This window comes from Chiloscyllium punctatum, chromosome 27 (assembly GCF_047496795.1).
Source record: "Chiloscyllium punctatum isolate Juve2018m chromosome 27, sChiPun1.3, whole genome shotgun sequence".
Classification (NCBI taxonomy): Eukaryota; Metazoa; Chordata; class Chondrichthyes; order Orectolobiformes; family Hemiscylliidae; genus Chiloscyllium; species Chiloscyllium punctatum.
This window is the reverse complement of record NC_092765.1, coordinates 7,362,347-7,389,586: the sequence shown is the minus strand read 5'-3', so window position 1 is coordinate 7,389,586 and position 27,240 is coordinate 7,362,347. Positions and strand designations below refer to the sequence as shown.

Genomic DNA, 27,240 nt, shown 5'->3' with positions numbered 1-27,240 from the left:
TGTTGATTTCGCTGCTCGTTGGATGCTGCCTGAACTGCTGTGCTCTTCCAGCACCACTAATCCAGTATTTCCACTAGCAAGACAGATGAGGACTTAAGGAGGAAACAGTCTCAGAGTAAAGGGACAACCCTTTCATAGAACAATATAGTACATGAACAAGCCAACTCATTGTCAGAGGGTCATGGAGGCCAAGCCCTTGAGCAAATTTAAGAGACAGATAGGTGCTTGCTTGGCAAGGAAATCAAGAGTAATGGGGAGAAAGCAGGAGAATGGGGTTGAGAAACACATCAGCCATGACAGAATGGCAGAGCAAACTAATTCAGCTCCTCTATCTTATGGTCTTCTGCATAAGTAGCAAGGCTCACTATTTTGGAATACATTCAAAACCACACCTGGAGCAGAGGCCCCTTTTGATCAGAATACTTCTGTACTAACCACACTGCACCTGCTAGCACTGGTGGATATTGGCTACACTAGGAGGAAGTGAGGAGTGTAGATGCTGGAGATTAGAGTTGAAAAAGTGTGGCGCTGGAAAAACACAGGTCCTGAGATCGTGCCTGATCTACTGTGCTTTTCCAGCGCCACAGTTTGACATGAATATTGTTACACTCCTGGGGAGTATGTTGTGCCAAGTGAAATGACAGAGAAACAAAATAAAAACAGGGGAAAAAAATGCTGCAGAAAGTTGCATTAAGTGCATAAAATTAGAATAGAGAGGAAGATAAAGATTAATTAATCTTTAATATATCCAGAGATCCTTACATTGGACAGGATATAAAGCATGGATTGCTCAGAAACCAAATGCCTATGATGTACCAGCTGAGGTCTGGAAACTCCCTGGAGGAGGAAAGGTTGATGAAAACGGTAGAAATTAGCTCCTACTGGAATGCATTCTCAATCATGAGTTTAATGTTTAATATATCTGTTCAGATGTGTTAAGAAAGGCTCTTGTAGCACAGTGGTTGAATCCCTAACTCTTGGTCAGGGGACCTGGACTTCAGGTTCCACCTGCTCCAGTGGTATTTAACAGAATCTCAGAACAGCACAATAAGAAACTATCTATGACAACAACCTAGGTGAGGTCTGCCTCTTAAAAAGAGGTTGCAATTTAGTCGGCTGTACTCAGTTTCTGCCATACCTCTGGAACAAGTGTGACTTGAACTCAAGTCTCCAATCTCAGAGGTAGGGCAAATTACCAGGACAGGAGGGAGGAATTTTCTGAAGAAGGGCTCATGCCTGAAACGTCGATTCTCCTGCTCCTTGGATGCTGCCTGGCCTGCTGCGCTTTTCTAGCAACACATTTTCAGGACAGCCCACGAGATCAGGTGTATCTTTACACAGATTCCCTACTAGTTAGCCATTAATAAAATCTTAACATACAGTCTTTTGCACGTTCATTGTATAACAGGGGGACAGCAAGTTAAAAGGAATTCCCCTATCTGTTTCCAGGCAACAGTAACCTGATACAGCAGAATGGAATCAGTCTCGAAAATAAGTCTTGCCTTTCATCAAGGACTATTGGATTCTTTTAACTTCCAAAATGAAGGGTGGTTTATTAGAATTTAAGACTGACTGTATTGTGAAAACAATTTGAATTCAATTTTAAGTTAAGATATCCAACTCTTTACAATAAGTGCTAGAAGGAATTGTTGCACAGTGAACATAGTACATAGAACAATACAGCACATAACAGGCCCTTCGGCCCACGATGTTGTGCCAAACATTTGTCCTAGCTTAAGCACCCATCCATGTACCTATCCAATTGCCGCTTAAAGGTCACCAACGTTTCTGACTCTGCCACTCCCACAGGCAGTGCATTCCATGCCCCCAACACTCCCTGGGTAAAGAATCTACCCCTGACATCCCCCCTATACCTTCCACCCTCACCTTAAATTTACGTCCCCTTGTAACACTCTGTTGTACCCGGGGAAAAAGTTTCTGACTGTCTACTCTATCTATTCCTCTGATCATCTAATAAACCTCTATCAAGTCTCCCCTCATTCTTCGCCGTTCCAATGAGAAAAGGCCTAGCACTCTCAACCTATCCTCGTACGACCTATTCTCTATCCTGGTAAATCTTCTCTGCACCCTCTCCAAAGCTTCCACATCTTTCCTAAAGTGAGGCAACCAGAACTGCACACAGTACTCCAAATGTGGCCTAACCAAGGTCCTGTACAGCTGCAACATCACCTCACGACTCTTGAATTCAATCCCTCTGCTAATGAACGCTAATACATCATAGGCCTTCTTTAAAGCTCTATCCACCTGAGTGGCAACTTTCAAAGAGCTATGAACATAGACCCCAAGATCCCTCTGCTCCTCCACCTTACTAAGGACCCTACCGTTAACCCTGTAGTCCACATTCTTATTTGTCCTTCCAAAATGGACAACCTCACACTTGACAGGGTTGAACTCCAGTGTTAGCATTACTGCTCCTTTATCATAAACTCGAGGTTCAAGTTAGGTAGAATCTGTTGGTTACAGAGGAAGATTTTGTAACATTGCCTGTCGAGTTAACTGTCTGACTGCAAATCCTTCCAATACACCTTCAGAACAGCAGGAAATGTCCTTAGTCAGCTATCCTGCACAATGCAATGGCAAACCCTTACTGTACCTTGCCCATAATAATAGGCTGATCTAATGAAAGCTCATGGACTGACCCTCAGGAAAATAAAAGGACAACAGAAAAGAGACTCTGATGTAATATTGACATACAACACAATTGCCCAACAGCAATGCCAAGACTAACAAAGGATTATATTAATTACATGTCTCTTAAATAAAAGTCACTCCCTTAAATTAATGTTTTTAGTTTCCAAATGAAGGTCAATTCTTTAGAGTCAGCTCCAGGAGTGGCTGTATTGTTAAAACAAGAAATGAGCAATAATGCAAAAGTGCTATGGCAAGATGTAACTTTGTGTTTTGATTTAAGGAATACCTCTGAAAAGATGGATTTAAAAAAAGGCATTTTTCAATGTGGGAGCAAAATTATACTTGATTGAAAATAAACCATTGTTGGTTTTTTGCCAATTTCTTCCCCTCTGCTGATGGGTACGGTAAGTGTACTGTACCTTCCCCCAGTAACTTGCAGGGCTTATAAAGGAGCAGGCAGGGGAGGGGGCTGAAGTTTATCACTCTACAAAGTGCCTGTACACACTGAGTAAGCTAAATGGGCTCTTTCTGTGCCACAAATGGTTCTATCTCCATGGGCAATTTATAGAGTTAGTCTTCCAATTCTTCATTAGGGTGGCACTATGGTTCAGTGGTTAGCACTGCTGCCTCACAGTGCACGTTTTCCCAGCGACTGCATGGCTTTACTCCGGGTGCTCCGGTTTCCTCCCACAGTCCAAAGAAGGCCATACTAGGTTACCCATAGTGTCCATGGATGTGTAGGTTAGGTACATTAGTCAGAGGAAATATGAAGTAATAGGGTAAGGGAATGGGTCTGGGTGGGATACTCGGCCGAGGATCGGTGTGGACTTGTTGGGTCAAGTGACCCATTTCCACACCGTAGGGATTCTAGGATTCATTCTGGGCTGTTTGACAATGGAGGGAAGTGCAGTGAAACTGCATCTCTCTAGTCACCCAATGGCCACCCAGAGAGGCAATTCAACAAAACAGCAAAACCTAATCTTAATCCTTCCCTTAAACAGAAACACGATTTTGAGAGAGATTGTGGTATCTCTTTAATATTATTGAATATAATGGGTTTCATATTTTTTAATAAATGAATCAAATGGACAGGTTACACAGATTGAATCAATTATTGCATTGTTGTCCCTTCCATGGGACAAAGTGGAACACTTAATTACAAAAGCACAGATTAAAGGCTGTGCAAAACTCTTACCTCTTCACACCTGTACAACATACCAATGTGGAAATATATCAACATTAGGCCACATGCAAAGAGAGCAGATATCCTAAACATTCAATGTTGAGCTTCCTGGGTATATCAGAGTAGAAAACCAAGCTGCTATCGTTAAACCTGAAACAAGCAAGCCTACGACCACCAAAACCAGGTTTGCAGCTTCTTTCAAAACACTGTGGGATATCAAAAGGATGCACCAGCAAACTCCCTTCCTCTACAGAATGACTCCTGCTTCTGGAATTTGCACCTCCACTCCACCCACCCTTTATTAACAAGTTGGTGATTAATGATTGCTGGCTTTCTAAAACTGCTTGCTCGGTTAATCCCACATCTTATAACTGGGTGGGAGAATTAATAAGGTGCAATTGCATCTTTTAACATAGTGACTCATTAATTACACCCAAAAGCCAAGTTAGCAATTACAATCACTCTGCTTCTCCTCTTTTGGTGACTCTAACATCCGTGGATTAAATCCTCGTTTAACTCCATCCCAACCATCCTCCAGTGCAATCTCCCCCACTTTCATCGAATCATAAATACATTCTGTCAATTTTACAAAGGCTTGGTCAACATTGGTGTTATTTTTGGCTGAAGTCTCAATGTAATTCAGATCCAGTGCCTCTGCCAGCTTCTCAGCCTCTTCACGGGAAACCTTACGGTCGTCCGTTAAGTCACTTTTATGCCCGACCAGAACAAAAACGGTCTTGTTGGGATACACGTGATTGTTGACCTCCCTCAGCCATTCCTGGATGCTCTCGAATGACTTCCGATTGGTCACGTCAAACATCAGGAGGCCCCCAACAGAATTCCTGTAGTAGGATCGGGTAATGGATCTGAAACACAACAACACGGTTTTAAAAGTGTAACAGTTCAGAAACAAATGGCCGATTCATAAAATAGTAAGCTGGACACTTTCACAATGTTCAGGGACAACTCAGGGCGGCTTTGATTGTTCCTCGCTAGCTGGATCTCAAAAGCTCAAATTGGCCAACTCCACTCAGTGGCACGAATATTCTGTTCCTCTTTTGGTTCCCTTCATCTTCTCTGGTTGAGAAAGAGAGGTTGGAGCAAGTGTGATTGAAAAATGCTCAAACACATCAGGCAACATCTATGGTGGGAAGCAGAGTAAATATTTTGGGTAGACCTGGTCTTTGGCAACATAACATCTGATATTTCTTCTCATTATCACTCAGTGAATTCCTAGAAAGTCTATTTCGGATCAATAAACAAGTGCTCAGCCAAACACTTACGTCACTTACTAAATTTACCCAGGGCCCACAACTAGACATACATAAACAAGATTAACCCATTCTTCACTGCAGTACTGAGGGTGTGCTCCACGTGCCAGCTTTTGAACAAAACATTTTCCTAACCCCCTCAGGCAGCTGAGAGGATCCCATGGTATTATTTTGAAGAGCAGGCAAGTTACCGCCAGGATTTCAGACATATTTGCCCCTCTATAAACATCATTGACAATGATCTGTTTACTGTCACATCACTGTTTGCAGGAGCTTGCGGTGTACAAATTGGCTGCCACATTTTCTACACTACAACAGCAACTACACTTTCAAAAGAAAGTGCATCATTGGTTGCAAAACTGAGACGTCCACTGATTATTGCACTACTTAACTCAATTGATTGGACAGTCAATGCAGTGTTTTGCCATCAGCTTGGATTCAACCGCACCAGTGAGCACCTTCTCAAATTCACCCCTTACCAGAGATGCGATGACCCTCAGGTTGAAATTACACCAGTTGTCACTCTGCAGTGAGAGAGCACCCCATCATGACTTTTATTCTTTCACTATACAGGCTCAAGCCCTTTTATTGAATATTAGATTGGATATTTCATTAGGTAGTAGCATGGTGGTAATGTCACTGGACTGGTGATCCAGGACTCTAGGCCAATGTTCTGAGAACATGGGTTTGAATCCCACCATGACTGGTGGTGGAAGGTGCATTCAATAAAACAAACTGGAAGATGGAGCCGGTATAATGGCGACCATGCAATCATGAGCAATTGTCAGATCTAGTTCACTAATGTCCTTCACGGAAGGAAATCTGCATTCCTTACTTGGTCTGGCCTATATGTGACTCTAGACTAACAGCAAAGCAGCTGATTCTTAAACTGCCCTCTGGCCAACCAATGCTGGTTTAGAAAACAAAGCTCACATCCCATGGATGAATGAAAAAAGGATGATGTTGATTGGCTGCCAACTTGAAAGGCAGTGGATCAAGGATCAGTCTTCTTGCCGGTGGCATTAAGAAGCACATTATCAAACTTGGCCTTTGTTGAAGTCACTTCTTCATTGGTAAGAATTAGCCCAGTGCCAACTGGATGTCTCAGACATTTTCAGTCAGCCCCAGTGACCAAGAACAATACCAAAATTTAATTTTGTTTCTCTCCTCTTCTCTTGGAAGATGCTAACTACTTGTCAACTATAATGCCATTAGCTCCTGCTATCACAGTCACACAGCAGCTTCATCTATAATCTCTAACATGGTAGGAGCTCACCAGAATGTCACCAACAGGCCTGATCCAGTCTTTGCCCACTGTTCACATTTGGGATTTATAACAATGAAGACAGGCAGCCCTCACAACACCTGTCTCCTCACCCTTGGGATCCTGCAAACCATCACTTGCTTCCCGAAGGGGCATCAATTTAAAGTTCGTACCAAACTCAAAACATTTGAGCATGAAGTTTAGGAGAATACAGAAATACAGGCTACTAGAAGAGATGGGATTGAGGTTCACAAAGACGAGGTGTTAGCAATTCTGGAAAGTGTGAAAATAGATAAGTCCACTGAGCTGGATGGGATTTTCCTAGGATTCACTGGGAAGTCAGGGAGGAGATTGCAGAGCCTTCGGCTTTGATCTTTAGGTCATCATTGTCTCTACAGGATGAGTGCAAGACGACTGGAGGATAGCAAATGCTGTTCCGTTGTTTAAGGGGAGTTGGGGACAACCCTGGTATTTATAAACCAGTGGGCTTTACTTCGGTTGTGGGTAAAGTGTTGGAAAAGTTTATAAGAGATAGAATTTAATCATTTAGAAAGGAATAAGTTGATTAGGGACAGTCAACAGTTTTGTAAAGGGTAGGTTGAGCTTCACAAAGCTTAGAATTCTTTAAGAAAGTGACCAAACAGGTGAATGAGGGTAAAACAGTTGATGCGGTGTACAGAGGAATCTTGATTATCCGAATATCAATTATCCAAAGGGGATCTCAAGGTCCCAACAGCAACATTATGTTAAAAGAGCTGTTTCAACCCTGATCGCATCTTTTGTTTACAGGTACAATGATCAAAAATGAATACAGCTCACTGAAATGCTGCCAAGAACAGTCCTGGATAGTCCAGACAGAGTCTCTAATGACTGACCTCCCGCCCTCTCCCCCCACACTTTCCTGGGGGGGGGGGGAAAAAGAAGAAAGACAGTGGTCAGACGGTGGGTGGACTGGAGTGCGGGATTGGGGGCTCACGTGCAGCGTGCTCCTGCCTAGTCTCCTGAAAGAGGAGCATACTTACTAGAAAACTCCAAGCCCCACAGGAAATCAATTAACCGAATAATCAATTATCTGAACCAAATAGTGCCCACCCACCTCATTCAGATAATCGAGGTTCCTTTGTATATGGATTTGAGCAAGGTATTTGCTAAGGTTCCCCATGGTAGGCTATTATATAAAATACAGAGGCAAGGGATTGAGGGTGATTTAGCAGTTTGGATCAAAAGTTGGCTAGCTGAAAGGTGGTGGTGGTTGATGAGAAATATTCATCCTGGAGTTCAGTTACTAAGGGAGTACCAAGTTGATCTGTTTTGGGGCTACTGCTGTTTGTCATTTTTATAAATTGAGGGTGTAGAAGGATGGGTTAGTAAATTTGCAGATGACACTAAGGTTGGTGAAGTTGTGGAATGTGCTGAAGGATGTTGCAGGTTACAGAGAGACAGATGAGCTGCAGAGCTGAGCTGAAACGTGGCAAATGGAGTTGAATGTGGAGAAGTGTAAGGTGATTCACTTTGGAAGGAGTAACAGGAATAAAGAATACAGGGCTAATGGTAAGATTCTTGGCAGTGTAGATGAGCAGAGAGATTTGTGTCCATGTACATGCATGGGTTTAATGGCCAATGTGTGGAATTCAGCTGTTATTTTGTCTGGGACACTCTGATGTCAGTACTCACTGGCTTCCCTGATGAGGGAAATGTGTTTAGAACAGGATTATGCTATTGGCTATTTGAACACTTCAATATCTTTTACATACCCCATCCACATAACCCTGCACAGCATTGGTAATCAGAAATCTACCAATTTCCAACCCAAACAATGTTAAAGATTGAGCTTCTGCAGCCCTCAGTGGTCAATCCCAAAGGTTCACAAACTTCTAAATGGGGAAACACACACGTGACATTCCTTTTTTAAAAAAGAAATGGTGCCCCTAACTCGGCAGTGATCTTTGGGACAGCACGGTGGCTCAGTGGTTAGCACTGCTGCCTCAAAACCCCAGGGACCTGGGTTCGATTCCAGTCTCAGGCGACTGTGCAAACTCCACACAGACAGACATTCTCTCAGTGTCTGCATGGATTTCTTCCGGATGCTCCGGTTTCCTCCCACAATCCAAAGATGTGCAGGTTAGATGATTTGGCTGTGCTAAATTGCCCATTGTGTTCAGAGGTTCATAGGTTAGGTGCATTAGTCTGGGGTAAATGTAGAGCAATAGGATAGGGGAATGGGTCTGGGTGGGTTACTCTTCAGAGGGTCGGTGTGGACTTGTTGGGCTGAAGGGCCTGTTTCCACACTGTAGGGATTCTATGAGCTCCCAAGCAGAAGAAAGGTCTTACCTGCAGCTACAGTGTCTCTCTCTTTAAGCATTTTGTAAGTTTCAATGAGATCACCTCTCATTCTTTGAAACTTGATAATACAGAGCCCACTTTGTCCAATCTCTCTCTATATGACTGGCGAATCACTCAATTAACTGCATGGAGTTAGATGTGAACTCTGAACGCACACTCAGGAACAAGTTCTGAAATCTACATTGTACTCTGTCTATGGCATTAATATCCATCCTGAGAAGAGGAAGAGTAGATCAATACTGCACACAATACTCTAACCAAGCTCCTATGTAACTGATGCAAGACTTCACTAATGCTGTACTCTCACCCGCTTGCAATAAAAAAAAAAGGTTGCTGCAGCTGCATATTCGTCTTCAGGGACATCTCAATCCCTTTGGTGTGGACTTTCACAGAATTACTATGATAATGTTTCTCAGCTGGGAAATTGACTGGATTTCGTTGTAATGCCTCAGGTGGTTCAATACCTTGCTGATCTGGACTTGAAAGGCAATGAGATAATTTCTCTTCCCACCCCCACCCCCTTGCCTTCATGGGAGTTTTTTCCATCATAGCATGCATGCGATATTCACGACTCAGCACTCACGCTGGAGGCTACCCTGTGTTTTTGCCTCATTGTAGTTGCTATCGTCTTTTCATCAACTTCCCTAATGATCTACGCACCAATAGCAACAGACCAGTTCCATACTACACAAAATGCAATGAGAACAAAGTTAGACGTGCACCGTACTCACTTCCAACAGGGCTTTGCTAGCACTCATCTTTCATAAACAAATATCTCCAACAGCTCCCTGTGAATACATGCATGCCAATTGCATAACCCTGTACTCTGTCCTAAAAGTAGAACCTGCAGTTTATAACTCATCCAAACAAGTCTGCACATAGCTGGGGCCAAAATGCTCTTACTACACTTAAAGCTGCACTGACATTTGGTTTCAAAGTTTAAGAACAACAACTGCCTCCTTTTAAAATCTTCATGGATCAAGTTTCTTATTTGGATCTTCGTCAAAAAGGTGTGCTCCATGTGGAATTTTATAGACATTACTCATCCTCCAATATCCTTCCAAAATACATGCATCTACACAACAGCGGGGGAAAAGGGCTCCAATAACAGCTGGTATGTCTCAAGCTCAGCCTTGCCCTTTGTCAGTGTTTATAGCTGTACGCCATACACACAGTCAATTCAGCTTCTTATTTACCATCCCCAGTCTCCTATATGTCAATCCTGTGGTTTGATGAATGAATTTGATGCTTTAAAAGTTGAAGTCAGGGTCTGGTAAAGTGAAAGAGACACAGTAACTGCTATGTTTTCTTGGAAGTTGAAGATTTTTGGGAAAGGTACTTGTGTGAACTGAAACAGGTTAAGGAATTCGGCAGCTTAATGACTAGCTTCAGAGGCTGGGTCGCCGTCAACTGTCTCCAAAGCAAGGGCATTAACCTGCTGAAACTTGTCGGAAACAGTTTTGGTGTTTTAGCAAAGGAGACCATACAATCCCCTTTTGGGGCACAATCCAATATCAAACCATCTGTAACAGACACCTGATCAAATACAAGGAGTACATTTGCAAGTGAGAGCAAAGAATAAAACATACTTCACTTGGAGCTATGGGAGCAGCTTTGGATAGACCTCCTATCCCAAACTCTGACCACCAGATCTCCCCCCCTACAAACTACACTCTCCCACCCCCACTACAGTGCCTTCTCCTATAGAAGACAAGGACCTGTTGCCTGAGGCAGTTCAATAATCCCAATTCCAAGAATGTCTATTCACTCCATACCACCAGAAGTACACTACTCCTGACACTACTCCCACTTTCCCTCACAAAGCCAATAGCCTTGAATGTTATGACACTTCAAGTGCTTGTCTAAGTAATTTTTAAAGGCTTGGAGATCTTCCACCTCAACTATCCGTGCCCCCTCTACCTCATCCCCCAGTGCATTCCAGACTCCCCACCCAACCCCCTGGGAGAATACATTTTTCCTGAAATCCTCTCTGAACCTCCTTTCTTTGACATTAAAATTATGTTCCCTTGTTACTGACCCTTCAACTCAGGGCAATAGCCATTTTCTAATCACACTGTTGTGGTGCAGAGGTTGCATCACTACCCCTGGACCGGGAGGCCCAAGTTTAAGACCCACCTGCTCCAGAGGTGTGTAAGGACATCTCTGAACATGTCAATTAGAAAAATAGATTAAATGATATTTTTCCTCTCCCTCCCACCCCACACACACTCACCCATGCTCATCAATCTTATACACCTCAATCAGGAACACCCCCTCCCAAAAAATTCAACCTGAGCTTATCCAGCCTCTCTCCATCCCAGGCAGCACCCTGATGAATCTCATTCACACACAGTCTAATGTAATCACATGCCCCATACAAGCTTCTAAAAAAATGACAAAAATAATGCACTCAGATTTGTCTGTCAGTCAAACCTGTGGCAAACTTCCTAAAATGGAGAGGAAATACAAATTGCCCTCAGATTTCAGAACAGAGTGAACCCATTTAACATGAACACAATCGAAAATGCAGCCTTCACCCCTCTTGAACAATCTCACAGATCAGGGTAGTGAAGCCAATTCTTCTTTACAGAAACCCGTTACAAATTTAATGAGACAGCCCAAGGTTTCATAGGATAATTTTCAAACAAAATTTGACTGATCCATAGAAGCTGATCTTAGAACAGACAATCAAAACACAAACATAGGAGACAGGAGCAGGAGGTGGTCATTCGGCCCCTCTAACTTATGCCACCATTCAATATGATCATGACTCATCATCTTGCTCAATCCCCTATAAAAACAGAAAGGTTTGAGGAAGGATCACCAGACCCAAAATGTTAACTTTGATTTTTCTTCACAGATGCTCCCAGACATGCTGAACCTTTCCAGCAACTTCTGTTTTTGTGAGCTCAATACCCTAATCCATCCATATCCCTTAATCCCTTTAGCCACAGAAGTTTTATCAGTCTCCTTTTTGGAAACATATTGTGTTTTGGCCTCAATCACTTTGTGTTAGTAAATTCAACATGCTCACCTCACTCGATGGATGAAGAAATTTTCCTCATTTCAGTACCAAAAGGTTTACCTCTTATCCTTAAGCATTGACGCCTGGTTCTGAACTCCCCCACCAATCTCGTTCTGTTAGAATTTGGAAGGTTTTTAAATGAGATTCCATCCACGTCATTCATCTAAGCTCCAGGAAATGTGATCCTAACCGTAGAATCATCGAGATGTAGAGCACGAAAGCAGACCCTTCGGTCCAACTCACCCATGCCATCCAGATATTCTAAATCCATCCAGACGCAGAGGTGTAAACCTCTCTGTAGGAGACTACCACTCCAATACGTTGCACTCTTCAAGTAGTACACTGTGTGCAGTTTTGATAGTTGGGTTTGAAATTTTACACGATGTTGATAAGAAATGTATTCAACTCATTGTCTACTATCTTTCTACAAAATAGGTGGCAAAAGAATTGCATTCAAAAGCGTTATGGCATAAGTTAAGTTCCAATCTCTCAATTGTTTCTTTTTAAAATCCGGTCTCAAATAGAGACACTCCCTCACCACCCAACACCTGGAGGAAGAAAGTCTCATCTTCCGCCTCAGGACCCTTCAACCTCATGGCATCAATGTGGACTTCACCAGCTTCCTCATTTCACTTCTCTTCCGCCTCCCACCCCAACTTATCCCAGTTCCAACCTTCCAGCTCAATACCTTCCCCGTGACCTGGCCCACCTGTCCATCTTCCTTCCCACCTATCTGCTCCACCCTCTTCTCTGACCTATCACCATTATCCCCACCTCTATCCACCTATTGCACTCTCAGCTATCATCTCCTCAGCCCCACACCCTCCAATTTATCTCTCCACCCCAGAGGCTCCCAGCCTCATTCCCGATGAAGGGCTTTTGCCCAAAATGTCGATTTTCCTGCTCCTCGGATGCTGCCTGACCTGCTGTGCTTTACCAGCACCACTGTACTCTTAACTCAAATAGAGACAAGTCTAGTCTTTTAATAGTAAAAGCCATTTTCCCTCCAAAACAAAATAAAACATTAATAATTTTGAGCAAAATAGACATATCTGGCCCAGAGAAAATACAGAAACTCTGACTTTTGCATTTGCTGTTTATGGAGGGATCAACCAACAAGAGTAAACCAGAAAGAACGTATTAAAGTCAGACAGACAGACTGCATTTAATTACTTGGTGCAATGTGCATGATGATTAATTCAAGGATCAAATATTCCTGAATGGTGGCCTGGTTTTGAAGAAATAGGAAGATTTCAAAATATAAAATTTAAACATAAAAGTACGAAGGTAACCATGTTGCTATCAGTCACAGTTTGAGCACAGTGGAATCAGTGTAATGTGTTCAGTCAATTAGTACATACACTGAACAGCAACATCAGTAAACACACAGACCTAGACACCGTACACGTCAGAGAAATTATACCATGAAAACATTCAGTAGTGTGAGTAAATTTCAAGGTTGCCAGAACCAGCAGGACGTCAGAGGAAAAAGTAGCAAAACAACCAGGAAAAAAAAACCTCGACTGTTTAGCAGAATAAGGCAACATCATAACTTGCATTATGCTACAGCTGTCATGTGGAACATGCTGTGAAGAGATAAGTTGCTGTGGCCACACACCTTGTGATCTGGAGCTACGGATAGTGATGGCAGAGGTTCTATCATCCTTTTTATCACTCAGCTGACCAGGAATCTCTCCTACTCTGACTATCTGCCACTGGTGTGTGTTGGAAGGATTTGCAGAGTGATTTTCAACTTACTTGGTCACTTAGTGAGTGCACCTTCCATGACCGCCAAATCCTGGGGTGAGACTTCAACCCAAAGCAGAGGCAGAACAGCATAAAGAAGCATACCACTTAGCAAAAGTAAGTGTTGACAAAACTAAATGTATTTGCTCCATTCATCGCTCATCTTAACTATGCAGAGCTGTTAATTATGGAGATCATTAATAGTTCTGACTCATCTTGCATCTCCGGTCACGTTCCTAACCTCAGTTTGCTCCTTTATAATCAAAGCAGCGTTGGGCATCATTGTAGGTGACAACCCTATAGTTTCTACCCTCAACCAATCGGCTTGAACATAATTGCATCCAGATGATTGGTGGCTTTGCTCTTGTTCAGGTGAAAATGGAAAAGCAAACAGGAACATCCTTATCTGTATTTCCTTTTTTCATTTTCAATAAACTTAGTTTGTCTAGAACCCATGCAGTTTCTTAAACTGCAAGACCATTGCGATTTGCCCACGTGCACCAATAGAAACAGCCAAGTGTCGAATGGGGATTGAAAAACACATTCCGATGAGTTCATTGGCTACAGAGTTGTGCTGGTCCCATGAAACATTTTCACACTGATTGAACCTTCCGTTATAAATATTCTAGATGAGAAGACAATTGCCTTAGTTAGTAATGTAAGCCTAGCTTGCAAAGGGGAATGAAAGAGACCAATTAAGCTCTCCATGTGCATCAGAAAATGAAATGAAATATTTGATGGAATATGTAACTTCCTGCTGCACACAATGACAGTATACTCATGTTTAACTCTGAATCATTATACTAAATAACAATGGCAATCGTGCCCCATATTCAGATTGGAGGGTGGAGGATTCAAATCCTTCTCTAGAGACCAGAGGAGAGTGTCTGGGCTGCCACCTCAGTGCAGTACCAAAGGTGCAGTGCAATCGTGGATGCGTCATTTTTCAGAAACGTTGTCAATCCAAAGCCCCATTTGTGGGCTTAAAGTATCCTACTGGAAGAAGCACAAGGAAGTTTTCTGATGCCATTGCCAATCTTTATCCCTCAACAAAAATTACAAATAGAAAGAAAATTCAATTAGTTTATATGGCAATTTTCACTTTTCAGTGGCACCTCACTGTGTGTAGCCAGGCTTCACACATTCCTTAACAAGGGTCAATCGAAAATAACCAGTGGTATCAGAGGGGTTCATTTTTTGTCTCTATCTAGCTCACGATAGCAACTGCGCTCGGCTCACGGTAACGGATTCCACATGGTCCAGCTTTATCTTTTGATCCCTTCCAAGCAAATGAGACAGCTCTACAATAAAATACACTGAACCTGGAAAACCAGCTCTCCACTAGTTGGATTACATAAAGTTGAAACATGAGCAACACCAATCAACAAATTATTTTATGAAAAAAGCATGTGTCACATTCCCATCCTCCCAACCTCTGGGCAAAGGCACCACTTCAGCAACTGATCAGAGAGGCTCCAATTTAAATTTGATCTGTACTAAGTTAACAGAACTCACCAGGGCATTGCTGGCATCTTGACAATTAGTTCAATGCTAAAGTCATACAGACCAGGGATTAATGAGTCTTGCCAACATGACAGACCACTATCATTCCTCCCTCCTGACTCTAACTCTCCTTAAAAACTGCAGTGGAACAGTTCTGGGAAACTTCGGTCAGAGGTTCTTCCCTCAGTCATGTTACAATCAGTGTTCTTACCATGAACATTTCGGCACAGGATGAATAAAAAAAAAGTAATCAGGTTTGGCAATCTCTCTGGTCGGCATCACACAGAAAGACAAGGGAGGGTCAGAGAGTGAACAAAAGCAGAAATGGCTGGTTAAGCCTAGCAGATCTGGCAGCATCTGTCGAAGAAATCAGGGTTAATGTTTCAGGTCTTAAGTTCTGAGGAAGGGTCACTTGATGCTGCCAGATCTGCTCAGCCTTTCTAGCCATTTCTGTTTTTGATTCTGATTTACATGATCTGTGGGGTTTTTTGGTTTTCTTTAGAGGCAAAGAGAACTTCCTTCACAATACACCCCACAGTGAACCAATATCTTCAGAAAGAGAGGGACAAGAACTGGGGAGAATAAAAAATATGAAGGACAGGGCATAAGGCAATTTTAATTGATTTATGCACAAAATTGATTTATTGACGGAGAATAAAATGTGCACATTTACTGCTCAATCCAAATTACTTGAAGGTGGGGCTCACATCTGGTAGCTCACAGTTAGTCTGAACAGTTTGATTAAAGCTGTGGTCTCTCTACAAATGTGCTGGACTCAATCTCGGAAGTTGAATTCCCACTCAGGTATCAGGAGGGCCTCAGGCGGCATAGCTGTCAAGGTCAGAAGGTTTGTGGACAATCACAAAAAGAGGTCCAACTCTTCATTGTAGTACTGAGAGACAGAGTGTTGAAGGTGCCAAGCTTTGGGTGAGCCATTGAAAACCATCTGGCTCTTCAGACGGATGTAAAAGATCCCGTGGCACTATTTTGAAGGAGAGGAGACAAACATTCCTTGGCATAGAGGCCAATATTTAACCCTTAAGCGGAGATCACCACAACAATGATCTAGCCATCATCTTCCAATGACCATAATTCTGTTTGTGGAAGCTTGCTGTGGGTGAATTAGTTGTCCATGGTTCTTTACACCAATTCAGAGGATGTTCATGCTTGTAAAGTGCATAGTGATGCCCTGTGGTTATGAAAGGCATAATAGCCTTTTTATCTTTCACCTCAGTATGAGTGAACCTCCAACCAGGATTCACATTCATTGAGTGACTTTAAATGTGACAAAATAAAATCATGATCAAGATTGGGTCATCATTATTTTTGTTCCCTCTCAGCACCATATGCTAGAAACCAGCTCTGATGAGATCAGCAGGATGGTATGACTCAGTGTCATGTTACGCAATGTGTTTACCCTGCTCCTGCCAGACTCCTCCACTGACCTAAGTGTTCATTTTATCTCTGAACATTCAATAATTGAAATGTGGATACAAGGTCAAGGTCTACCAAAAATAAAAAAAAGGAACAATACAAATCCTGCAACTGTTTGAATAGTACTATCTCCAGATGGCAGCATATTGTTTGGAGCGATGAAACATTCTCCTCCCTTTCTCAGACTGTTGCAAAATTACCACTTGTCAAAGTTTGAGATTCTGCAGAGAGTTTTAAAACAGTTCAATCATTCAAGCAGTGAGCTTTAAATGATGTGGAACTTAAAGATCCTAGAATCCTAACAATGTGGCTGACTCTTAACTGACTCTCTGAGCAATTAGGGATGGGCAATAAATACCAACCTAGCCGGAGATTTCTACATCCTTTAAGTGACAAAAAAAAAGTCCCTGGTCTGTCCCAAAGTGAACTAATCACAGCCAAGATAGCATTAAAGTCAGAGACATACAGCATGGAAACAGACATGGTCCAACTCAACCCATGCTGACCAGATATCCTAAATTAATCCAGTTCCATTTATCAGCATTTGTCCCATATCCCTCTAAACACTTCCCATTCATGTACCCATCCAGATGCTTTTTAAATATGTTGTAATTGTACCAGGCTCCTCCACTTCCTCTGGCAGCTCATTCCATACACGCACCACCCTCTATGTCCAAACGTTGCCCCTGAGGTCCCTTTTATACCTTACTCCTCTCATCTTAAACCTATGCCCTCTATTTCTAGACTCCGCCACATGAATTCTACAATTTGCCTAATCTCCACTTTAGGCTGAAATACTCCAGCATCCATGTTTCCAATAGATGTCCTTCATCCCTTCATGAATGCACTGATATGGTACTAGCTGCATTGAAATAGGTCTTGCAATTGAACAGCTACCTATATTCACTTGCAACGTCATCACAGAGTGATGACATTTGACTGAGGAATCAGAGGATATGCAAGATAACAGGAAAGGATCAATAGCTTCAGGTAAGACCAAATGTAATACATGAAAGAAAAATAAATATAACAGCAAGTCCCCACATCACAGCCAAAGTGTATAGAGAGCAGAATTACATGGATCCAGATGTATCTCAAGCTAATCTTACAAAGCTGCAAATACCTACCTGGAACAAACATGGAGACATGGATTGCTACCAACCTGCCCTCTGTACCTCTCCCCTTCATGTTCCTCACCTTCTGGAAAAGCTGCCTGATCCCATTTCCCCAGGTACCACACTCTCAGGACCCCGATCCCTTGACCCTTGCATTTCTCCAACCACCCTCTCTGTTGAAACCTATCCTGATCATTTATCCCTTCTCCTCACTTCCCATCACCCAATATTTACTTTTTTTGCTCAATGCCATTTTCTGCCTTCCTGTAAACCACTATGATTTCTTCCATGCTGAAGATATTACATTCATGTACTCTTGATGATGCTCCAGTATGTTTGAATTAGACACTGACCTCATTTGACTATCCCCAACTGATAGAGACAGTCACAGAATGCACCGTTACCCAAAAACCCCAGACTTGACCTGGAAGTCTGGTGGACGGTCAGAGAATTGAAAACCTGGTCATTTTTGCTGGTATTGACTTGTCTGTGAATCGGAAGCCAGTTGTACCAAACTTGATAGAATTATCATGGTCGACAGTATGGAGAAAGGCCCTTTGACCGGTGTGGCCACAATGGATCAAAAAAAAAACCTTACTATTCTAATCTTACTTTCCAGCACTTGGCCCATTGCAGTGTAAACTTTGGCATTGCAAATGTACACCTAAATATTTCTTAAATGTTGAGGGTTTCTGACTCTACTACCCTTACAGGCAGTGAGTTCCTCTGGGTAAAAAGGTTTTTCTTCACACTCGCCCTCTAAGCCTCTTGCCCCTTATCTTCAATCCAAGCCCCTGGGTCAATGACCCCTCCAACAGGGGTAAAGTTCTGCCTACCTTAGCAATGTCCCTCAATTTCATACATCTTAATCAAGTACCCTCTCAATGTCCTCTGCTCCTCTTCTCTCTTCATGCAAACTCTCGCTATTCACAAATAAATCCGTAAGTCTGACAAACTTCCCATAAACACACATGCCACCAATAGTAGAACTTGTTCAGAAGCTGACAAGTTTGTACATAGCTGGCATCCCCTCAAAAAGACTGCCATTCTCGAAATAACAATCAGAGACTGTAAACTTTATTCAACCCCATTATTTGTATTCTTGGGGGCTAAGATTATATTGTTGATAACCAGTAAAAAGCTTTTAGTTAATCCACATATAAATGGAGATTTCGTATCTGCAAGCTTCCGTTAATAGACATCCTGACGAAAGGCATTTTTGTTCCACAATATTTGGAAAGGTGCAGAGATTTACTACAAAATAAGATTTGCTAAAATAATTTAACATCCTCCTTAGTAGAAATAGGAAAAACTTGGTAGTTACCTGGCACATACATTGTTTTGTGCTTCAGAAGTGTTGAGGACATTCAAAACTCCACTGTCTGGGTCCTCATCAAGCAATGTATGGTTTAAGACTGTCACTCTTGCTTTCAAAATCATTAGAGCATAAGAACTAGAAGCAGGAGTAGGCCATTCAGCCCCTCAAGCCTGCTCCAATCAGTACTATCATGGTTGACCTCATCTCTGCCTCAAATCCACTTTCCTGCCCACTCTCCATAAGCCTTTCAATCTGCCTCACACAGTTACTGAGTTGTGAATGGGTTCTGTTTCATTCAAAAATCAGTTGGTACATTACAACAATATAAAGTAGCCGTCTATAAGTACAGAAATGTTCATACATCAGATCTTTAAAATTACAAATGTGATCCCATTCAAGGTGTAAGTATGAGCATTTGTAAGTCAGACGCTCAAATTGGAGACCACCTGTACTAATTATAAATCGGTCTATCTCCACATTAAATTTACTCAATGGGGTTGGGAATTACACAGAAAATGGCAGAATACTCAACAGCATCAACATAGAGAGGGATCTAGGTATAGAGTTCCATACCTCCCTGGAAGTGGCAATACAAAAAAACAAAGTTAACATCTCAACACCATAAGGGTCATCGGACTTGAAATGGTAACTGTGTATCTCTCTCCACAGATGCTGCCAGCCTTGCTGAGTTTCTCCACCAATTTGTCTGTGTTTGCTTCAAGCCCTGGCTGTGGAATGCTTTGGGATGATCAGAGATTGCAAAAGATGCTTTTAAGTTAAAGTTAAATTGTTTGTTGACATCCAAATTTTTACAACCTTCAGAAATTTCAGAAAACCTTCAGCACCTTCTCATTCCAGTGTCTTTGCTCTGGACTGTGATGTAATTAAAATCAGTTATTATTTAGTTTGCAACTTACGTTGAACTTACGGGTGACTTTAGACATTAGTAAAATCATAAGGGGCATAGATAGGGTAAATAGCAAGGTCTTGTCCCAGGGGTGGGGCGTCCAAAACTAGAGGGCATAGGTTTAAGGTGAGGCATAGGTTTAGCATGGAAAATTGTTACAACCAAGACACAGGAAATGGAGATTGGAACAGTTTGTGAATACAGAATGAACAAAATAGTCATGATCAAAACAGACACAGCATCGTTTCTTATAAAGGGAATTCATTAGTAAATTAACTCAATTCATATTGTCTGGCCCTGATATTCAAATCAGTATAAACCACACTAGTTTGAATTTCCAGTCTGAACCTGCATTAAAGAACAAAGAACAATACAGAGCTGAAAAATGTTGCTGGAGAAGCCAGCAGGTCAAGCAGCATTCAAGGAGCAGGAGAATTGACATTTCAGGCACAAGCCCTTCTTCAGGAATGAGGAAGGTGTGCCAAGCAGGCTAAGATAAAAGGTAGGGAGGAGGAACTTGGGGGAGGGGCATTGGAAATGCGATAGGTGGAAGGAGGTTAAGGTGAGGGTGAGGTCAGCCGGAGAAGGGGGTGATGCGGAGAGGTGATTGGGAATCTGATAGGTGGAAGGAGGCCTATCACGTCTCCACCCCACCCCTTCTCCGGCTGACCTCACCCTCACCTTAACCTCCTTCCACCTATCGCATTCCCAATGCCCCTTCCCCCAAGTCCCTCCTCCCTACCTTTTATCTTAGCCTGCTTGGCACACCTTCCTCATTCCTGAAGGGCTCATGCCCGAAGCATCGATTCTCCTGCTCCTTGGATGCTGCCTGACCTGCTGCACTTCTCCAGCAACATTTTTCAGCTCTGATCTCCAGCATCTGCAGTCCTCACTTTCTCCTAAAGAACAATACAGTACAGGGTCAAACCCTTTGACCCATCAAGACTGTGCTGACACAAGATGCCTTTCTCAACCGAAAAACTTCTGCTTCTGTATGGCTCTTCTCCTGCCTATTCATGTGTCTGTCAAAGTGTGTCTTGAATGTTGCTACTGCATATGCAGCCACTACCTCCTCTGGCAGTACATTCCAGGCACTTACCACCCTCTGTATTGCCCCTCATGTCTCCTTCAAACTTACTAGAAGATGCAGGTTTAGGGTAAATGAGGGTAAGTGATACTTCTACCACTGGAAAACAGATGTTGACTATCCATGCCTATCATAATTTTATAAATTTCTATCAGGTCAGCCCTGATCCTTTGACATTCAAATGAAAACAAACCAGTTTGTTAAATCTCTCCTCATAGCTAAAGCCCACCAAACAAGGCAACATTTGGGGCAGGACACACACACACATACATTTCTGTACCTTATTCAAAGGCACCACATTCAGCCAGTTGTATGGTAACCAAAACTGTACATAATATGCCAAACATGGCCTGAAGTTCCATACAGCTGCAACAGGACTTACCAATTTCTGTACTCCATGACCTGACCGATTAAGGCCAGCATGCCATATGCCTTCTTGACCACCCTATCCACTTTTATTGCCTCTTTCAGGAACTGTGGCACTGTACACCCAGATCCCTCTGTATGTTGACGCTGTTAAGGGCTCTGTGATTTGCATCAGATCTCCCAAAATGCATCACCTTGTATTTATCGATATTAAACTTCATTTGCCATTTTTCTGCCCAAGCCTCTAGCCTCTCTCTATCCTGCTGTATCCTCCAGCAAACCACCCCACTATCCACAGCTCCCCCAATCTTTGGGTCATCTGCAAACTTACTGATCAAGTCACCTGCATTCTCCTCCAAATTATTTACATATTTTACAAAACAACAGGGACCCCAGCACTGAATGCCTCAGAACACCACTGGTTACAGACCTCCAGTTTGAAAAACACCTTGCTACCATTACCCTGCCTTCTATGAAGAAGCCAGTTCTGCATCTATCTTACTGGCTCACTGAGGACCCCATCTTGACTTCACCCTCTGTACCAGTCTGTCACAAGGGACCTTATCAAAGGCCTTGCTAAAGTCTATGTACAACATCCATGCCCTACTCTCATCTTTGTCACTTAGAGTCACAAATGTACAGCACAGACACAGACCCTTCAGACCAACTCGCCCATGCCGACGAGATATCCTAACCTAATCTAGTCCCATTTACCAGCACTTGACCCATATCCCTCTAAACCCTTCCTATTCATGTACCCATCCAGATGCCTTTTAAAATGTTGTAACCAGCCTCCACCACTTCCTCTAGCAGCTCATTCCATACACGCACCACCTTTTGCATGAAAATGTTGCCCCTTCTGTCCCTTTTAAATCATAGGAGTTGGAAGGTCATGTTGCAGCTGTTAGGCCACATTTGGAATATCATTGCAAATCTAGTCTCCCTGCTGTAAGAAGGATGTCGTGAAACTTTGAAAGGAATCAGAAAAGATTTACAAGGATGTTGCCAGAGTTGGAGGGCTTGCCAGGCTGGGGCTGTTTTCTCTGGAGTGTCAGAAGCTGAGGGGTGACCTTCTAGGGGTTTATAATATCATGAGGGGCATGGATAGGGTAAATAGGCAAGGTTTTCCCCCTGGGGTGGGGGAGTCCACAACTAGAGGGCATAGGTTTAGGGTCTCAGAAAACACGACCAAGTTTGTGAGACATGACCTTCCCCCAACAAAGCCATGTTGCCTATAGCTAGTAAGCCTATATTTATCCAAATCCTATGCCCAAGAATCTTCTCCAATATATTCACTACTACTGATGCAAGTTTCACCAGTTTGTAAATTGCTGGATTATCCTTGTTGCTTTTAAACTAAGGAGCAACGTTGGCTATTCTCCAATCCTCTCATCACTAAGGGAAATACAAGGATTTAGTGCAAGGCCCCAGCTATTTCCTCACCTGCCTTCCTCAGCATTCTGGGATAAACTGCATCTAGATTGACATGCCCTAGAATATCATAATACCCCTCAAGACACACTATCCACTCGGTCTTTCTCCTTTGTGCAAATTATTCACTAAAAACCTCACCCACTTCCTCCAGTTTCACAGATAAACTGCTTTGTCCTTGAGTGGACCCCCCCCCCCCCCCCCCTCCTCCCCCCTTGTTCTTAATATGTATAAAGCAGATTGGGATTTTCCTTAATTGTTTGTCAAAGATATTTCATGGCCTCTTTTAGCCCTCCCAATCCTTGTTTGAGTTCTTCTTGTGATTTTTGTATTCTTTGAGTGCTCGGTCTGTCTTCAGTTTCTTAAACCTACACTTTAATGTATGCCTCCTTTTCTTTACGTCTACACTATTTCTCATCATCAAGAGGATTCCCACATGCCAGATGTGAATTTACTGTCAATCAGCCATCCCCAATATACATTCTCCATTCCTGCCTCCAATCTAATACGTTCACCCGAGAACTACTCTTTTCCTTACCCATAAGTAAATTAAAACTTCCAGAATTATGGTCACTTTATTAAGCAGTAAACATTCCCATTCAGGAAAGTTTGAAAAACAAGGGTACAGATCTAAAGTATTCAATAAAGGCAGCAAAAGGATGATCGGGGGAAATAGAATCTGAATGGCATCAATGCTGAACTTTTTCTTCATTTTTCTACTTTGTACCTAGGTACCCAAGATGGCACCAAGAAAGGTGACTGTATACACTTTTCACTGTACTCCTGCATCCCTGTGCTTAAGTACACATGACAATAAGATCTCATTCTAATTCAATTATACAGAGTCTTACAACACAAAAACAGACCGTTTGTTTCAACCAGCCCACGCTACCACGTTCCCAAACTGAACTAGTCCCACTTGCCTGCATTTGGCCATATCCATCAAAACCTTTTCAAAAGTTCATGAAAAAGAAATGTCTTTTAAACATTGTAACCAGACCTACGTTTACCACTTTCTCTGGCAGTTCATTCCACGCACACGAACCACTAAAAATGTTGCCCCCTCAAGTCCTTCTTAAATCATTCTTCTCTGATCTCAAAAAAAACCTGCCCCTTGGTTTTAAACTCCCCACCCTAGTGAAATGACCCTTACCATTCACCTTATCTCTGCCCCTCATGATTTTATAAACCTCAATAAAGGTCACCCCCAACCTCCTACAATCCACTAGGATAACGCCCCAGCTTATACCTTTCATTCCTGGCAACATCCTGATAAATCTTTGCTGAATACTTTTCAGTTTAATAACACCCTTCCTATAGCACGGACAGAAGAACTGCACACAATATTCTAGAGGAGGGGCTTCGCCAATATACTGTACAAACCAACTCTAGTACTCAAAAGTGTGTGGACAATGAAGGCAAGTGTGCTAAACACCTTCCAAACCACCCTACCTTCCTGTGGCACAAATGTCAAAGGACTATGGATCTGAACCCCTAGGTTTCTCTGTTTCTGCCCACAGTCCAAAGATGTGCAGGTCAGGTGAATTGGCCATGCTACATTGCCCATAGTGCTTGGTGCATTAGTCAGAGGGAAATGGGTCTGGGTGGGTTACCCTTCAGGAGGTAGGTGCGGACTTGTTGGGCCGAAGGGCCTGTTTCCACACACTAGGAGAATCTAATCAAAACTATCCAGGGTTGCGTCATTAATTGAACAAGTCCCGTCCTTGTTTGGTTCTACCAAATACCAATTAAACTCACCTACCCCTCCTCAGCACATTAGTCACTAACAACTACCTTCTGCTAAAATGGCCCACCTTGTATGAACCAAAAGGGTCCTATAATATCCTGAGGCAGAGACTGCGTGCACCATAAACATTGCACGAACACCCAGCCTGCTCACATTGTTACTTTGAAGAGATTTCCGTAATCCCTGAATGAAAACAAAAGCACTAATGGTACATGTATTCAATACTGAAGAGGGATGAAAGTTTAAAAACGTTAAAGTTTTCGTTGAATGAACTTTTCAGTACTATTTCAGGGAAGACGTGTGTGTGTTAGAGGTTTACGAAACAGCACGGACAGGTCTATCGAATAATGTCTGTCTGCAAACTTGTCCTTCCCATTCCCAGTTTAAACTCGCTACCCACTTCTTCCAGACAGACAGTGTCTGATACCTCTCCACTCAGCCTCTCCGTATGGTGTCGAACCCCATATTCCCACCACTCTCTGCAGAAAGAGAATCTGTCACCCCCGCCCCAACAACAAACTCCTTCTTGAGATTACTCCACTACAGGCTGCAACATGCCCGGAGTGTGGTCACTCTCAGCCCCCCGGGGATGGGGTGGGGTAGAGTGGGGTGGGGTAGAGTGGGGGGGGGGGGGGGGGGTAGAGTGGGGGGGGGGGGGGGGGGGTAGAGTGGGGGGGGGGGGGGGGGGTAGAGTGGGGGGGGGGGGGGGGGGTAGAGTGGGGGGGGGGGGGGGGGGGGACAGTGCTGAGACTGACCTGAAGCGTTCCTGGCCGGCGGTGTCCCACAGCTGCAGTTTGATCCTACAACCCGGCTCGACTTCCAAAACCCGGGCGTAAAAGTCCACCCCCACCGTGGGGTCCTGCAGCTCACTGAAAGTGCCGTCAGTGAAACGCTTGAGAAGGGAGGATTTGCCCACAGTGGAATCTCCCAGCAAGATAATCCGAAACTGGTACTGCCAGATTGTATCCATAGCATTGTCCAGCGGAGACTCCTCCAAACTACACCCACTCAGATCCTCTCCCGTGCCTGAAAAATAACTATCCTTTCCCGTGGCGGAAGTGGCTATCCTTATGTTAGCTCTCGTATTGGTTCAAAAAGTTTTCCTGTTGTCATGTGATAGCTCCCAGCGCCACGAATTGGGCAGGTTCAATCTTTATTCTTTACTCAATTGATTCCTACTCGTGAAGGTTGTTTTGAAACAATTTTGTTTCTGTATTGAGCGATTTATATTCAAGTTGGAACTGTTTGCATGGAAAGTTAAACTAACTTTCAAAGTTAAAAATCACACGACACCAGGTTATAGTCCAACGGGTTTATTTGGAAGCACTAGCTTTTGGGGCGTCGCTCCTTCATCAGGTGGAGCAGGAACACAAGACACAATTCTTTTGCTGTAAATTCTGTGTCTTATAATCTTGTAACCTGGGCAGCCATTGCTCCACAAACCTTGAATTCCTCACCAGCAAATATCGCTCTTTCTATCTACCACGGGAATTTCCCGCTGCTATGCTAACTGCTGTGTGCATCCCGCCCCAAGCAAAGGTTGAGGAAGCTCTAGACGTGCTGTAATCCACCAACACCCAGAGGTCCTGTTTATTGTGACTGGCGACTTCAGTCAAGCCAATCTAAGGAAGGTGTCGCCCCAAGTACCACCAGAACATTACCTGACCCACCAGGGGCCCGAACATTTTAGACCACTGCTACACCACTGTGAAGGATGCCCACCACTCCATCCCCCTCATTTTGGAAACTCTGACCACAATGCCGTGTTTCTTCTCCCGGCAAAAGCTCAAGCAGGAGACCCCCCCCCCCCCCCCCCCCCACCCCCTCGCGGATACAGGTCCAGTGCTGGTCGGAGGAGGCAGAGGGTCAACTCCGGTGCTGTCTGGAATCGGCTGATTCGGCCGTGTTCAAACAGTCCACAGGTACCGTGGACGAGTACGCCACCACCGTCACAGACTTTAAAGGCAAGTGTGTGGAGGACTGCACACCGAGGAAGTCAATCCGGGTGTTCCCAACAGGAAACCCTGGATGAATCAGGACATACAGAACCTGCTAAAAACCAGGCATGAGGCCTTCAGATCAGGAGACCCACTCAAATATAAGGAATCCAAGTATGACCTTTGCAGAGCCATTAAAACAGCCAAGGACCAATACCGATCCATACGAGAGACCCAGACAGACCCCCAGCAATTATGGCAAGGACTGAACAATATCACAGGTTCTAAAAAAGAGGCAGTGCAAGATAGAAGATGATGACATTTCATTCCCAGATCATCACAGCACCTTCAATGCTCACTTTGAGCAGAATTCTGGTGGAGAGGTAACACCTATCCCAACAGTCACTGCATCAGAGGTCAGATCAGTTTTCCTTCATGTGAATCCAAGGAAAGCGATGGGACCAGATGGAGTACCAGGCCGGGCACTCAGAGCATGCGCAGATCAACTGGCAGAGGTTGTCTCGGATATCTTCAACCTCTCCCTGCAGCAGACCACTGTCCCTGCCTGTTTCAAGAGGGCCAACATCATCCCTGTGACTAACAGCGCTCATGCAGCATGTCTCAATGACTACCACCCATTGGCCCTATCTTCAGTGGTCATGAAGTGCTTTGAAAGACTGGTCGTGGCATTTATCCCCACTACACTTGACCCACTCCAATTTGCCTATCAGACCAACAGATCCACGTCAGATGCCAGATCACTTACCCTTCACTCCTCCCTAGAACATCTTGACACCAAGAACAGCTATGTAAGAATCCTACTCATTGACTACATTTCAGCCTTCAACACTATTATCCCATCGAGGCTGATTACCAAACTTAGTGATCTCAGACTAAGCCCCACTCTCTGC

General features: G+C 43.4%; 1 protein-coding gene across 1 annotated transcript; it reads right to left on the bottom strand.

Annotated features, from left to right (window-relative positions):
• Positions 1-1,523: 1,523 nt before the first annotated feature.
• Positions 1,524-25,453, bottom strand: LOC140453386 (ras-related protein Rab-39B-like). The gene is made up of 2 exons (XM_072547991.1): positions 25,148-25,453; positions 1,524-4,701 (listed from the first exon to the last, which is right to left on the bottom strand). Exons 1-2 carry the CDS (start codon positions 25,360-25,362, stop codon positions 4,281-4,283), a joined length of 636 nt encoding a protein of 211 aa, XP_072404092.1. The 5' UTR covers positions 25,363-25,453; the 3' UTR covers positions 1,524-4,280.
• Positions 25,454-27,240: the final 1,787 nt, after the last annotated feature.